This window comes from Delphinus delphis, chromosome 9, assembly GCF_949987515.2.
Source record: "Delphinus delphis chromosome 9, mDelDel1.2, whole genome shotgun sequence".
NCBI lineage: Eukaryota > Metazoa > Chordata > Mammalia > Artiodactyla > Delphinidae > Delphinus > Delphinus delphis.
Genome location: NC_082691.1, coordinates 15,115,850 through 15,130,959, shown reverse-complemented (window position 1 = coordinate 15,130,959; position 15,110 = coordinate 15,115,850). Strand labels below are relative to the sequence as shown.

General features: G+C 46.0%; 1 protein-coding gene across 2 annotated transcripts in view; it reads left to right on the top strand.

Moving 5' to 3' along the window:
• Positions 1 to 15,110, top strand: part of POU6F2 (POU class 6 homeobox 2) — a 450,125-nt gene that overhangs the window by 419,479 nt on the left and 15,536 nt on the right. For both annotated transcript variants that reach the window (XM_060019839.1, XM_060019840.1), the window contains one exon: positions 7,274 to 7,480. In XM_060019839.1, coding sequence (XP_059875822.1) covers positions 7,274 to 7,480 — 207 coding nt within the window. The remainder of the gene's footprint in view (positions 1 to 7,273; positions 7,481 to 15,110) is intronic.

Sequence of the window (15,110 nt, the reverse complement as noted above, 5' to 3'; positions counted from 1 at the left end):
GTTCTCTTTATCTACCCTCGCCATGAGTGCCTGAGTTCTGGGATTATCTGACTGGTTTTCAGAAATGTCTTCTGTAAAAGCAGGAAGATCTAGTCCCTCCTTGGGAGCGAAGCACCTATTGAATCTTGATGCCTCCACCAAAATTCCCAACTTTGCATTCTGTGACAAGACAAGAAAGATGCCACTGGTAAAGTCTTTTCATAGTGAAATTATAACATCCAGAAAAATTCAAAAAAAGCTTTTTTTCAACTTAGTGCAAAAGCCCAGGAATTACCACAAAAGCATGTAAGAAAAATGAAGGTATGAACAAACATTTATGGCATACCTCTTTGATTGTTAGAGCACCGTGTTGGGTGCTTTGCATATGTTAACTTAATTAGTCAGCACAAGAACCTTATAAAGTGTACATTATTATTTCCATTTTATTGATGAGCAGACTGAGGTTCTAAGAGGTGAAATAATTCACCAACAGTTTCCCACTAGTTAGTGGCAAAGCTTAGACTTGAACCCAGCCAGTGGGGAGATTTTTTCCTCTCTCTCTCTGTATATTTCTCTCTTAAACATTATTAAGAAAAACTACCTTTAATGGCTTTTAAGAAGCTTTTAGGGGAGAGGATTTTTTACTGTCGTTATTGCTGTTTTTACAACATCAGTTTTCATGCAGATTATCCTTCTCATAATGTGAGTCAAAGTGACATTTTTAAAGATCATGACACCTCCAATTCTTTACTCATGTCTGTGAGTGTGTTTCTAAAGTTGAAGCCAAACAGTAGAGGGATCTTAATTCTAACTGACAGTGAGAAACATTGAGCAGGTGGTTATTCTCAGAGGTGGAATACTTATCTATACCCATAAAATAAGCATTAAAGCATACGCTGTAAAAAGCTCTTTCTCACAGTTACTCATTAAGAAATTGTGAGTCATCCATTTCTTGCCAGTAGGTCTAAGATAATTTGTCTCATGTCCTGGCCTTTAGTTATGCCACCTTCAGACACACCACCATTTCCTATGCCCATACCCTTGCCAGATATTATTAATCAATCAAGGCACTGTTTCTTCCTGAACCTGGAACCTCCAGAGCTCCAGGAAGCCATGGCCAGTTGATTGGTGTTGCCTGCAAGATTAAATCTGTTTGTCCTTTGTTGAGTGTCTTCCTCTAATTCAACTCTTTCATCTGCTTATCCTCATGCCTTTACTATCTCTGGTTCAGGTTCTCCAATAGAAACCCTCTAAATATTCACACTTCCATCTTGGACGCAGCTATGTGCAAGAAGGCACTAGATTGCATGTCACAAAAATAAATTTTGTTTGGGAAATGGTTGCATTCTCCTACTCTTCCTGGATCAACATCCTAATCAGAGCTGCCAACATAACTCTAAGTGAGTTTAACCTTAAACCTGGGAGCCCATGAGACTGAAATGAACGTATTATATAAAGGAGACAAAAATCCTCCCTTGGAGGAAGAGAGAACAGTGACTGTGACCAGACCAGAAAGCGAGGGGAAGGAGACTGGTGATGGCTTACTGCCAGCTCCTCGGCTCTCAGAGGCTAGAAGCTCTGTGTTCGAGAATGGACACAGTAATGCCCCGTGTGAACAAAAGCCTCTTGACCAGAAACTTGAGGTTACACAAATACTGGGCAAAGAATCGCCTCTGCTGATGGACTGAAAGCCCTGCAAAGTCACCGATTTCCAGCATTGACAGGTTTCGTCTTAAAGATATGTGCAACAGAATTACTTGTCACATTGACATCTGTAATCACATTCTCCGTGGCAGAGTTTAACAGCATGTCATAGACTATTATGACATGTGGTGCATCAGACAACTTGTCTGGTTGCCCTGGGCTTCTGTGATACCACCCTCAACTGCTGCTGATGACACCTACATGCCAGCAGTGAATAAATTCAGCACCCGTTCACCTCCATCAGTCATAAGTCGTCCCTACTGAATACCTCAACTAGACTGAGGTCCACACGGGCATCGTAATGATCACATGGTAACCCAAGGCGTTCCGTGGCTCTGAATCGCTGGGGGTTGCCACAATCACAAGGTAGTCTTTATGGTGGGTTAAATTATAACTACTCCTGAATAACGATAGCACACTGAAACATAACATAAGCCACCTTCATTCTTATGGAAATAGGGAGACGTGCTAATGAACGCTAGTAATCACTTTAGTGATTGTTTTTAGTTGCTCTTACAACACGGACTTTATTCTCCATTGCAGTTTATGCTCTTAACTCCTATAAGCAAAGAGACAAGTGAACATGAACTGCAACAACCAAATAAGTCCCCTGTCAGAGAGGCTGGAACTCTTCTAGGTAACAGATTATCATTACAATACCATCTTCCTGGTTAAAGCGTTCATCAGAGATGAATCATTACCCTCGGAGTCGGGGCAAAGACAGAGGGGATCATTGCAAACGATGCCTGTGCTATTTGCTGTGGGATTGATGGGGCAGTAACTTGACTCAAAATTTTCTAATGTTGCAACCTAGGCATAAAATAGGCCATGCTTTTTGAACTGAAGTGGAAGGCAACGAATCAAGCAACCCCTGTATGAAGGATTCATTGAAGCCTTTTGCTTCACACTTGGATGACTCCAGTAGCATCCTAGCGACTAATCTCCTGGTCTGTAGTCTCTCGACACTCTAGTCCATTCTCGCCACATGGTCACATTCCCAGCTGAAACAGCTCCATTTCGGTACCCTTCCCCACGGCCCCCCTCAAAAACCATTCATCGGAATCTCTTGCCTGGAGGGAATTTGACCCTTCCAGGCCGACCTGTCACTTGCCCAATGTCTGAACCCTCTTTTGCCTGCAAACTAGTTAACTCGCCACCGCCATGTTTCTCACCTCTTGTTTGGAATGGATTCTCTGTCTTGCCAAATCCTCACCTAACCTCCAAGACCCATGTTCTGCCCCCATCTCTTCTATGAAGTCTTCCAAGCCATCCATCTTCATCTTTCTTCCTCTGAACTCACTCATTCGGACCCAGTATTTTTCTGAGCACTGACCACATGAGTAGAGAGATTTTTATCAGATAGTCCTTGCCACGCGTTTGGTGTATATCATTTCTCCGTTGGATTGTTAGAATATTTGCATGTGACGTGCCTGTCTCATTGCCCCCTCCCCTGCCCCAGTTGGATCTTCCTGGTGCCTTATATAGAGAAGGGTCTGCAGGTACCAGACTGCTCTGCCAGAGTCCTCAGCATCTCAGGAGAGCTGGAATTTGTCTTGCGTGTCCAGTGCCTGCATCCGGAGTCCCAGCGTAGTGGCCTTGTTTGCTCAGTGACATGCCCTTCCATCAGGACGTCTCCTTGCAGTAAACCCCTAGCTCTGGGAACCAGAAAATCAAACTCCAAAAGCTAGTCCCAGAACTACAAGTGTTTTAAAAGCAGCCTCTTTCTATCTTTGCCCTCAAATCGCCTTTTCAAACCTCAGTTTTGATTTCCTGATTTAGTCGCAACATGTGTAGATGCAAATATTTCCCTTGAATAGCGAAAGGCCTTTCATTTAAAATCTGAGTTTCCCAGGTCAAAGAGCCTCCCGCCTTGCTGCCTGGATTCCTCTCATTTCCTTGTTGGAAGTCAGAGTCCGAGGAGGAGTTTCCGTGCGACCTATGGAAGCGCTGAAAGGCATCAGAGCCGCCTAAGCAAAATTGGCACATCTGACAAGTTTTCAACAACACAGTGTGTGACCGTCTCCACACTTGGATACGTGGGAGCAAATGAAAATGGGCGAGTTGTAAGGCATTGGGGAATATTAGAAAATTCCCCACAGAGCACTGCCACGTGTTTGACGTGCTGAGATGATGATCCCAACTCCCCTGAGAGAGGAACAAAAATGAAAAATGCTCAACTTCACGGAAGCCTTCCTGACTTTAGAATCACCCTTCCTGCCCTGCCACCTCGCAGGCACAACGTTCCTATGAAAGTGTTCCCTCCATCAGGCCGTTGCAGGTCCCTCTGGCTCTGACACTAGCGCTGTCCTGCCCTCTGTAAGTGATGCTAGGGCCCAGGAAAGAAGAGAGGAACGAAGGGAGGGGACACAAAAAGTGGCGCCATGTTTTAATGTCACCGTGCAGTATTGGCAAGTGAGGCAGCACCTGGGGAAGAGGCTGGTGAGATGTTCGCGTTTGCCTTTCTTCTTCTCTCCACCCAGAACGCAGGCAGAGCCTCTCATTACCGCCAGGTGAGCACCGACTCGTGTCAATCTTCTCAGGAGCAGGAAGCCTCGCCTGCATCACAGTGTGTTCTGTAGCTGTCAGGCGCCTTGCCTCCCTCTGAAGCCTTCTCCCAGGCTAAACACGCTGACATCCTGCCTAAAATAGAACCCGCAACCCTGCCACCTAAATGAATCCAGCTTCCTTCCGTAGGCTTTCAACTGGGCCCAATCAGGTGGAGCAGGGCTTCCCAGGCCCAAGATACGAGGAAGCCAGAGGCGATGGGTCAGCCTCTGAGCTTTCACAGTGCACTGGGGGCAAAGGGGGTTGTGCCTTTCATGGTGCAAGTGAGGAACGCGGAAGTAGCCAGCGTCAGAGTAGGACAAGGAGCCTGCTCCCCAGGCCTCCCCGCCATTGCCTGTGGGGTCACAGGAACAGCCTTTGCATCCTGGGATGCCTAATGCAAGACCAGTCATCAATAAAGTACTTACGTGCCCTGATCTATTGACGTGGACGCCTCCTGTCCTTGCGGCACGGATGGGACACGCTCGTGGCCAGTGCTGCTGGGGGGACAGCGCAGGCCTGCTCAGTGAGGCTGCGGAGCTGCGGACTCCCTGCGGGACCGCTGACCACTCTCACCTAATTACTTGACCTCTATCGGCAGCCATTGACAGCTGCCATGGAGACTAGATATTCGCACAGTTCCTTCATTAGCGCCTTCCCACAGGGGCTTTTGTGGTAGAAACACGGCCTGCTAAGTGAGGAGGGGGGCGTCTCTCCATCCTGATCTTTGGCACTGAATCCTGTGGTTTCGCAGGTCCTCTGCAGTGCCAGTTGTATCTGGAATCCAAGGGACAGCTGAGTCTGGAAACCATGCCTTCCAAAGACAGTTATTGAGAAGCTGCATTCAAAGCCCTGCTTGGGGTACTGTGGGCATAGAAAACGGTATCGTTTATAAACTTAGTCTACAATTTCCCATCTGGTGGGAAATTGCGAACAGGATGCAGGGCCTTTCCTAAGAGCAGGTGCCCTCCTGTGTCCTCCCTGTGGTAGGAGCCAGGTGACATTTAGAAAGTGAGCACATGGGGGGCCAGACCTGGACTCCAGCTCTGCCACTTGCAAACTCCTCCCTGACCCTCCACTGTCTCATCAAGTAACAAGGGGCAGGACTAGGGCCCACAGGACTGAGCTGTTGTGAGAATGTGGAATGAATGGAAACCGTATCCACGAAAGCACTTCCTAAGGCAGTATTATTAATGTGTCGCGGTGGCCCCTAGGCCAAGTCACCACAGTTCACATGTGGGAAGCGGCCCTGGAAGACGACCAGCAGAGCAGAGCTGCGTAACCACCCTGTGGTACCTGGAGGGAAAGCGTGCAACCCAAGCTCCACAGCTTTCCCCAGGAGAGTCCATGACATTGGGAAACGGAGATCACATTTTCTTTATTTACAGATCAGATTTTTGTTTTTCTCCCTAACCCAAAGCAAGCTTACAGATTAGATTTGTCCGTGTCGGTGGACAGGGACAAACGTGGTCCACAAATGTGTTCAGTGTTTCCAGATCTTATAAATGCCTCAGCTCATGCTCCCTTTCTCCGTAACATGGTGCTCGGATCCAGCCAGGCCTCTCCGCACCATCCCTTCACGGAAGACAGAGGCTATCAGATGCAAAGGACAGCCTTCCCCTACCTGCCACAGAAGCCTTGGCCTGCTAACCTTTAGGGCCACTTTAAAACACATCATTTAAAATGCACTTTTAGGACTTCCCTGGTGGTGCAGCAGTTAAGAATCCGCCTGCCAATGCAAGGGACATGGGTTCAATCCCTGGTCCGGGAAGATCCCATATGCCACAGAGCAGCTAAGCCTGTGTGCCACAACTACTGAGCCTGTGCTCTAGAGCCCACGAGCCACAACTACTGAGCCCACACGCCACAACTACTGAAGACCATGCACCTAGGGCCCATGCTCTGCGACAAGAGAAACCATTGCAATGGGAAGCCCACACACCACAACGAAGAGTAGCCCCCGCTTGCCGCAACTAGAGAAAACCTGCATGCAGCAATGAAGATCCAACGCAGCCAAACATTAATTAATTAATTAATGTAATTAAATCTATTTTAAAAACTAAATGAAAAATAAAATGCACTTTTAAAACATTTTCAGCCCTCGGTAGTCATTTCACCTCTATTTTGAGTTTCAAATATTCGTTTATGACCCCAGTTCTCTCCAGCCTTCAGAAAGCTTAGGCTCCTTGACAATGCTGTAGAGGAGGTGGCAGCGCTGGGAATGGACTCCTGTGTCCCTGACTCCAGGACCCAGGCTTTCAACCACTGTGAGCACCAGGGTGCTGCTGGGGCACCGTCGTCCCGCTGGGGTGTCAGGGAGCTGGCCCCCGACCTTGAGAGAGTTACAGAATGTCGGGGAAGGCAAGGAGCGATGGAAACTGCAGGGGAGACCCGAGCAAAGGAGAGGATGGAAGGGAGCACACTGTATGTGAGGGGCCCTGTGGGGAAGGGGTGCGGCTCCCCAGCCAGACGAGGGCCTGCAGTGTGTGAGGAGTCTATCCCTTGCTTCGGAGACAGAGCAGGTATCTGTGCTACCCTGGCAGAGTTCACATGCTTCTGCCCTCACTGATGCTTGATTTTTTTTTTTTTAATTTTTATTTTATATTGGAGTAAAGTTGATTTGCAGTGTTGTGCTAGATTCAAGTGTACAGCAAAGTGGTTCATATACATACACATGTATCTGTTCTTTTTCAGATTCTTTTCCCACATAGGTTATTACACAGTGTTGAGTAGAGTTCCCTGTGGTGTACAGCAGGTCCTTGTCAATTATTTTATATATAGTAGTGTGTATCTGTTCGCCCATAATTTTATTTTTATATAAGATATTTTCCCCTTCCCTCCACGCACTCGGTCCATGTGTGTTTCTCCTTCAGATGCTCATATCCTCTGCCACTTTCTTCCACACCCGCATCTCCGGATCTGTTCAAGGATTATGAACCGGCTCTCAGGGAGCCTCTGATAGAGGCCGGGGCATGAGTGGTCTTCAGGTGCATGTGCAGACCCTGAACAGAGCCCAGAACCTCACCTGTGGGCCTGTCTCTTGCAGATTATTGGGACCATTCCTCTGATGCCGAACCCGGGGCCGTCAAGCCAAGCAGCGAGCGGCACTCAGGGCCTTCAGGTGCAGCCGATCACCCCCCAGCTCCTGACCAACGCCCAGGGCCAGATCATCGCCACGGTCATCGGGAACCAGATCCTGCCAGTGATCAACACCCAGGGCATCACGCTCTCCCCCATCAAGCCTGGTCAGCAGGTAAAGGCTCCGTGTCCAGGCAGCTGTGGCTACCTGGACACCTCTCCTGGCCGCCCTTCTTCTGTTTCTTTTCAATGAAAAGTCATTTTTAAATTAGAAGATATTTAATCCCACTAATCCTAACATATCAATACTTACAAAAAGGCAAGTAGCTTTATTCTTCATTATTAGTGAATATGGGTGATAACTATTAAATAGCTGCTAATCTACAAATATGAATATATTCAATTATAACAGAGACAATGGCCTAAAATTCAACAGATATGTGTTCTTATGTATCTCTGCTTAGCTGACACTTAACTTTCAATTTTCAAAGTGGTCAAGAAGAAACCAAGACCAGTTATGTCTTAACTGTAAAGGGAAAAAAAAAAAAGTATTAAACACCAAGCAATCCCAACCTGATGCTTCTGAGAATGCTGCCTACACATTAGGGAGTGGGGGCTTCCCTGGTGGTGCAGAGGTTAAAAAAATCTGCCTGCCAATGCAGGGGACACGGGTTCGATCCCTGGTCCAGGAGGATCCCACATGTCGCGGAGCAACTAAGCTTGTGCGCCACAACTACTGAGCCTGTGCTCTAGAGCCCACAGGCCACAACTGCTGAGCCCACGTGCCACAGCTATGGAAGCCTAGAGCCCATGCTCTGGAACAAGAGAAGCCACTGCAATGAGAAGCCCGCGCACCACAATAAAGACTAGCCCCCGCTCGCTGCAACTAGAGAAAGCCCGTGTGCAGCGGTGAAGGCCCAACACAGCCAAAAATAAATTAATTAATTAATTTTAAAAAAGTAATTATCTTTAAAAAAAAAATTAGGGAAAGAAAAATAGGAAGTTCCAACTGGTAGAATTTCATTAAAACCATGACAATCCAGTTCATTTTTTCCATTCAAATATCAATCAAGCACTTTCCTGTATGTTATACTAGAAGCTGGGTACACAGCTCTGAATAAGAGAGACGTGGTCCCTGACCTCATGGAACTTCTGATTAATTCAACAAACCTTTTTTGATAACCCACTCTACAGCAGGCCCCTGCTTAATAAGAAACAGGGGTAAAAGAGTGACGCTTTCTGGTCTTAAAGGAGCTTGTAGAGGACACAGGTACATGAGCACAGTCCCTCTGTGCAATAAAACAATGTCCTGGGACCTCCCTGGCGGTCCAGTGGTTAGGACTCTGTGCTTCCACTGCAGGGGGCCCGGGTTCGATCCACTGCAGGGGGCCCGGTAAGGGGATTAAGATCCCATAAGCCATGCAGTATGGCCATAAATAAGTAAGTAAATAAATAAATAAACAAGCAAATAAATAAATAAACCAGAATGTGCTGTAACAGGACAGATGCGCACAAAGTTTAGTATCATCACAGAGATGGGAGTGACCAACTTTGTCTAGCGAGTTTTGAGTCCTCACAGAGAAAATGGTTTGGAACTGAGTCTTGATGGTTGAGTAGGAGTCAACCAGGTAAATGATGGGTCAACAACATTCCAGGCAGTGGAACCAGCAGGCACAGAAGCAGGGAAACGTGAAGGAGGACGGAGTGTTGAGAAACAGAAGGAAGGTTCCTGTGATTGGAATGTAGAGGAAGTCTGAGGACAGGCATGGAAGGGGCTTCATATTCAAACTGAAAAGGATGGGCTTTGTCCCTGTGTGATTTGAACACATTACACATCATCTTTGTGCCTTGGTTTTCTCATCTGTAAAATGGGGAAATGCCAGCACCTACCTCACACAGCAGTTGGGAGGCCTCTCTTACTCCTGCTGGTTCTCGCTCTGAATCTAAACCACTGCCTGGGGAGCCACGGTCCCCACCACCCTCTTCTTCCTCAGCTTCCTCTCAGGCAGTGGGACGACAGTCCCTGACAAATGTATCGTGAGGACTTCCACCCTCACGCCTTGCCCCCGTCTCTCAGCTGTTTTCTTTCTTTTACTATTTACAAGATTCCATTGTATTCTCTACCTTCTAAATAGTTCCCCCAAGGGACTTCCCTGGCGGTCCAGTGGTTAAGACTCCGCGCTCCCAATGCAGGGGGTGCAGGTTCGATCCCTGGTTGGGGAACTAAGATCCCGCATGTCACGTGGTCAACAAATAAATAAATAAATAGTTCCCCCAAATAAGGCAAGATTCTCCATGTTTCACTGGCTTTTTAATGCCTAGTTCCGTCTGTTCAAACTTATGTTCAAAATTATCTCTGGGGGTGGAAATGAGAAGATCAACCTTTTTTCATACAATCTGCTAAGAACTGTTTTCTGTCAGCAAAGCCAAGTTGTAAATTGCCAAGAAGATGAGGATTATTTAGATATCCACAACATTTAATACAAAGTAGCTCTCACTCTCACCTTGAATTTCTAAGGAGGGTGTGTGGGTGATAGACCATCGCTGTTACATAAGATGACAGCTCTAGATTTGGGGTAGTACAGTTTCCATCCAGAAGGACCTAACCAAGAAACGGCAAGTAAGAGGTGGGTGTGGTGTCACTCCTCAAATCGTCGCCCACAATCAACATCATGAATCCATTTCCACAGTCTCTCCCGTGAGCACAGATGCACCTCAGAAGCTTCCTCACAGCACCTGTTGGCCCCTGGAACGAAACCTCATTACCATGGTGGGAACGTCTCATCCTCTGAAGGTCTAATCACCATCGTCCTTGTCACTGTAGAATCAGACATCTAGCAACTGGGAAGAAACAGCCAGCCTCTAGGGGATGTGCCTTGCACCTCCAACTCGTGTCACTTACAACCAGCCTCCCAGAGAGCAAGACTCAACTTGCACGTATAGAAGCGTGCATCTCTCATATATGTACGTGCTGAGAGGAAACGTGTGCACGGCTGAAAAGAGTGACATGCAGACCTTCCTGAATCCTCAAGTCGCGGCAGAGGCCCATGGGCCCATCCCGTTGTTCAAGGCATGTGCCAGTGGTCTATCCAAGTACCAGAAAGATCAAGGGAACCGTTGAGGAAGCTGGTGAGAAATGTCAGGAAAATTGCAGCAATTAGATGAATGACTATTACTGTTTCTTGGCATCAGCTCTGATTGAAACACCTTGGAATGTGTAGTAAAGTTAACAAGTTGGGTGAATCGACAGGAAATGCTCAAGTCTGAGTCCCAGATATAAAAGTGGGGGTTCTGAGGAGAATGGATCATAAAATGCCCAGAGTCCAAAAGTAAAAAGCTCACAACTGGAGGTATAAGGATAGTGGTCTTCAATTTTTTTCTTTAAATATTACCCTTTACATTGAAGAAGTATAATATGGACAGCCACTAAAAAATAAAGGATTTCTATTGTACAGTAGAGAAGTTTCTCAGTTTATTTTTTTCATGTGATTTATGACAAATGCTTGATCTCACAAGAGCATAGCTCCAACAGTAAAATATGTCATAAATTACAGGAGCAGAGAGTTCCCTAACTCATACTCAGAGGTCCAGTTTTATGGAGTGAAGTACAGAGCTCTTGGGCCAGACGACATGGGGTGATTTGTTTTAATTTAATAAAAGTAATTGCATCTTTAATTTTTACACCTGCCTGCCACTAATTAGAAGAGCCTGAATAAAATCTGAGTGAAGAGTCAACCAGTCTTGATGATGACTTATTCCAGTGATGAAAGATTGAGAACCTGCAACGTTATCATCTGAAATACAAACAGTATTTTTTTTTAATATATACCAGGATCTGATAGCCCTAGATATCACATCAGAGATCCTTGGTGAGCAATGCAAGACAATAAGAGTGAGAAAAGGACTAGATAAAAATGAGAGACAGAGAGAGAGAGGGGAGTATCTTTCTGTGCATGAAACAAATTACTTAATACAGAATAGTTGGCGGGAGCTCAACTATTCCCTCCATGGGACTCTGCAGCTTCGAAAGTCAGAGTCACCCAGGTGCCCGGGGTTTGCTCTTACTATCCTGTGACTGTGAATTAATGATTTCTTCATGAGCAGCACAGACATCATTTTGTGTATATTTATTCTTCCTCTGACTAAATCCCAACAAAAGTTAATGGGAGGGTTTTTTTTTTAGTGTCATTAAGGAAATAGAGACATTTGAAAGGGAAAATGTTCTAATTTGTAAAATCAAAGCATTGAAATTTTTCAAAAATTAAATACCATAGCTGTAATGCTTGGAGACTACCACCCATGAAGGCACTCAATTGTTCTTCAAACTGTAATCTTGATGCCAATAGGAAGACAAAGCAAAGTGGTTTATTTCACTTAGCTCTCTAAAATGCCATATGATTCTCCAAATCCGTCCATTTTTTTCAAGTAAAAAAAACGTACTCACTTCCCTGTTTTTCCCCAGCCCTTACCTGAATCAGTAGTCCCCAGTTTTTTTTTGGAGCCCCCCAGAATGAGACACACACAAGGCATTTCCACCCACAAGGGATCTAAAATAGCGTAGGGGTTTCCTGGACGGATGAAATGTGTGTCAGTGACCCCAATACAAAACAGATCTTTGACCTTCCAGCCACATATCTGGGCATCTCACCTCTATGGTCTCCCCTTATCCTCCCCTGCTGAGCTCAGCTGACACGGGGCAGGCTCCCTGCACACCCTGTGCCCCTGGCCTGGAATGCCTCTCCCACCTCCTGTGTCTGGGAAGCTCCCGCCACTGTCCCTCTGCCCAGGATCCCTCCTTTGTGAAGCTTGCCTGTGTCATTCCCTCACCTCTGACTTCCCCTTGCTCCGTTCACTGTCATCAACCTGTACTGTCACTATGAGTCTGTACCTGAAAAGAGGCTGAGACCAGACTGATTCAGCCTTGCTCAGGACCCCGCCCACGCTGGGTGCTCCGTCCGTCATGTTCAAATTTAATTGTTGCCAAACCATAGTGTTTCCTTGTCCGGGACGCCGGATCCCAGAGCCACGCTCCCAGGAGAGCCCAGCCCAGGCCCTTCTGTGGCTTTCCAATTCTGTGTCTTCTGCATTTTGCAGTATGTTCCAAATGAGCACCTGCCGGCAGCCTGGGGATACCTTCCACACAGCGCTGTCTTCTCTAGTTCTCTTTTCTCTCTGTCAAGCCCTTCCTCTGCACTAAGATCTGACTCCTGTCGCATCCCCGTCCCTGCTGAGCCCTGCTCGTGTGTCCCAAGCTTGCGTGATGACTGCCTTGGCCTTTGCTGCCTGTGTCTGGGCATCGGCCCCGAATGCTGCTCAGGTTCTGATTCTCCTCACTTCCTCACATCCTCATGGTGGCTGGAGGAGTGACACTGTTCTCAGTTCTCTTTCCTGAGACCTTTAGAGCTTCTGCCATACCTACTCCCCTGCAGGCAGGAGGGGCCTATGATGGAGCCTTACACCTGGGGCTCTGCTTCCTGCTTATAGCCTCAAGAGATGCTTCAGAGCCATGGAACTGAGCCAGAGGAAACCCAGTAGGTCTCCTAAACTCTGCCAGAAGGATAACTCCCTCCATACTTTTCTAAACTTCCTGCAGAGATAACTAAAATCTCCCTTGGGTATCATGTCTAGAAAATTTTTGATAACTGAAATCTCTAGATTTAAATGTCTAGAACATGATACCCAAGGGAGATGGTAGTTATCAAAATTTTATCTTATCTTTATCTTTCAAAATTTTAGTCCTCAAAATTTTTCAAGTTAGATTGTCCTGAGGTCAACCCTGAATCTTTCAGCAAATGTGACACCTGTGCAGTTGTCCTGTCCATGGTAGAATGAACTCCTCAATGACACTCAGGTATTCTTTATGCCCTCCTAATTAGTAAAGGTTCTTATTGAACTCGGGCTCGGGCTTCTCTTGTCTAGACATAGTAAGTCCACTTTCTTTACCTTTTGTGTAGGAGAAGCTCCATCCAAAACCTTGGGTGGTCCCTCAACCAGCAACATTATCTTCACCTGGGAACTTGTTAGAAATGCAAATTCTTGAGGCCCACCCTGGACCTACTGCACCAGACACTGTAGGGATGGGGCCCAGGGCTCTGTATTTTAACAGCCCTCCAGGTGATTCTGAAAGCCCTGAATCTTGAGAACCACTGATTTCATTTCTCTGCCAGCTATTATAAGGGACCCAGTACACAGAAAAATGCCAGCCATTGCAGAGAACAAGGGAGAATCATGATGTCTTCCTGCACACTCTGGCTTCTTCTGCTAGAGCCCTCGGGGTTATACTCATTTTCTCCATAGCACCACAGTGGGGCTTTAGCTGGGGGTTCGTTATGCCTCCCTGAGATATTTGTAAAAGCCCAGGTCTCCTCCATTTTTGCCTCTGCGTGTTTGGACAGTTTCTCCTCCCTCCCCCATCAAATGAATTTCTCTATATTTAATCCCATTTGAATTTTACTGTTTATGTGGACTGACTTTTCCGTCTCCTCTATCACATTCTGGTTCTGCATTTTATCCCATTTTCCACCCCCACTTGTTTTTATGTCAATCGTGAATTTAATTAGAAGATGCTTTATTCCAGAAACTAAAATATTATTAAGGATATAGTGTGTTACACATAGAAGGTATATGAGGAGCAGTGGCACAGACGATCAAGAAGGACTTCAAAGTGTGCCTGTATCTATTTTTGTTGAATATGTTAAACATCTGCAGCAGTGCCAACTAACACAAACAAAGCATCGAAGGCAGCCTGTGAGAGGCAGCAGAAGTATAAAGCTTTTCAGACTCAATCCTGTGCCTCCCTGTTTCTCATTGACTGTGTGGGATGGGCATCGTCCTCTCCTTCCTTCTCTGGATAAAGCAAAGCCCCAGGCTAACATGAACTGCCCCTTCACTTTCCTCTTGTGTGGACTCTCCGTGCTCTCAGCCAGTATTAATCTGCTAGAAATGCCATAACCATAAAATCTTGATTTTTGACAACTAAGAACCTTTCAGAATTTTTATTGGTTCTGAAGTGTCTGGTTGAACTCTGGAGGGTAAGCAGGACCCCAGTGTCCTAAAACATGCTTATTTTCTTTGGAAGAAATACATCTTTCCTAGATTCTTAGATATCTTAGATTCATCTCTCTAACTATGTAGACATAGAACAAACCCCTAAAAGATCTATTTTACTTTCTTCTAGAATTCCTTCTCCTGCGTAGCTTAATGCATAAGCCATAGCTTGCTTGAGTGACTCCTCAATGAGATTGCAGCCTAGTCATTTTACTGAGTTGTGTCTGAGGAAGAAAAATTTTAATTGATTATTGTCTTTTCCAGTTCCTTGATGGTACTTTGCCACACCCAGGGCCAGTTTTTATTGATGAAATGGTAAAACCGAAGACTGGCTCATTCAGTAACTCCAAACTGTACAAAGCTTTTGTCAAGTAACAATATTTAGAAGGACAACTCAATAGGCTAGAGGGGGTAGACTGACATGCAAATATCCATCACAATTTATTAAGCAAATTAAAAATAGATTTCATCTTCAGTGTGCATTCCTACAGAATAAAACTTACTGGATTCAGTTGTTGATTATGTGCTCAGCAGACTGGCTAATTACTTTAGGCAGATGCTTGATGCATATTAAATTGGGTTCCGTGTCAATTACAACTGTCTTCAGTTCACAGTCTTTGCACAGTGGAGTAATAATAAGGCTGTTCACTTGAGATGTAACTGCAGACAATTCTGGAGCGGGACACCCTGGCATCCTGGAAAGAGCCCTGAACTGTGAGGCGGGAGCCTGGATCCTAATGTTCAGCAGACTCGTGGCC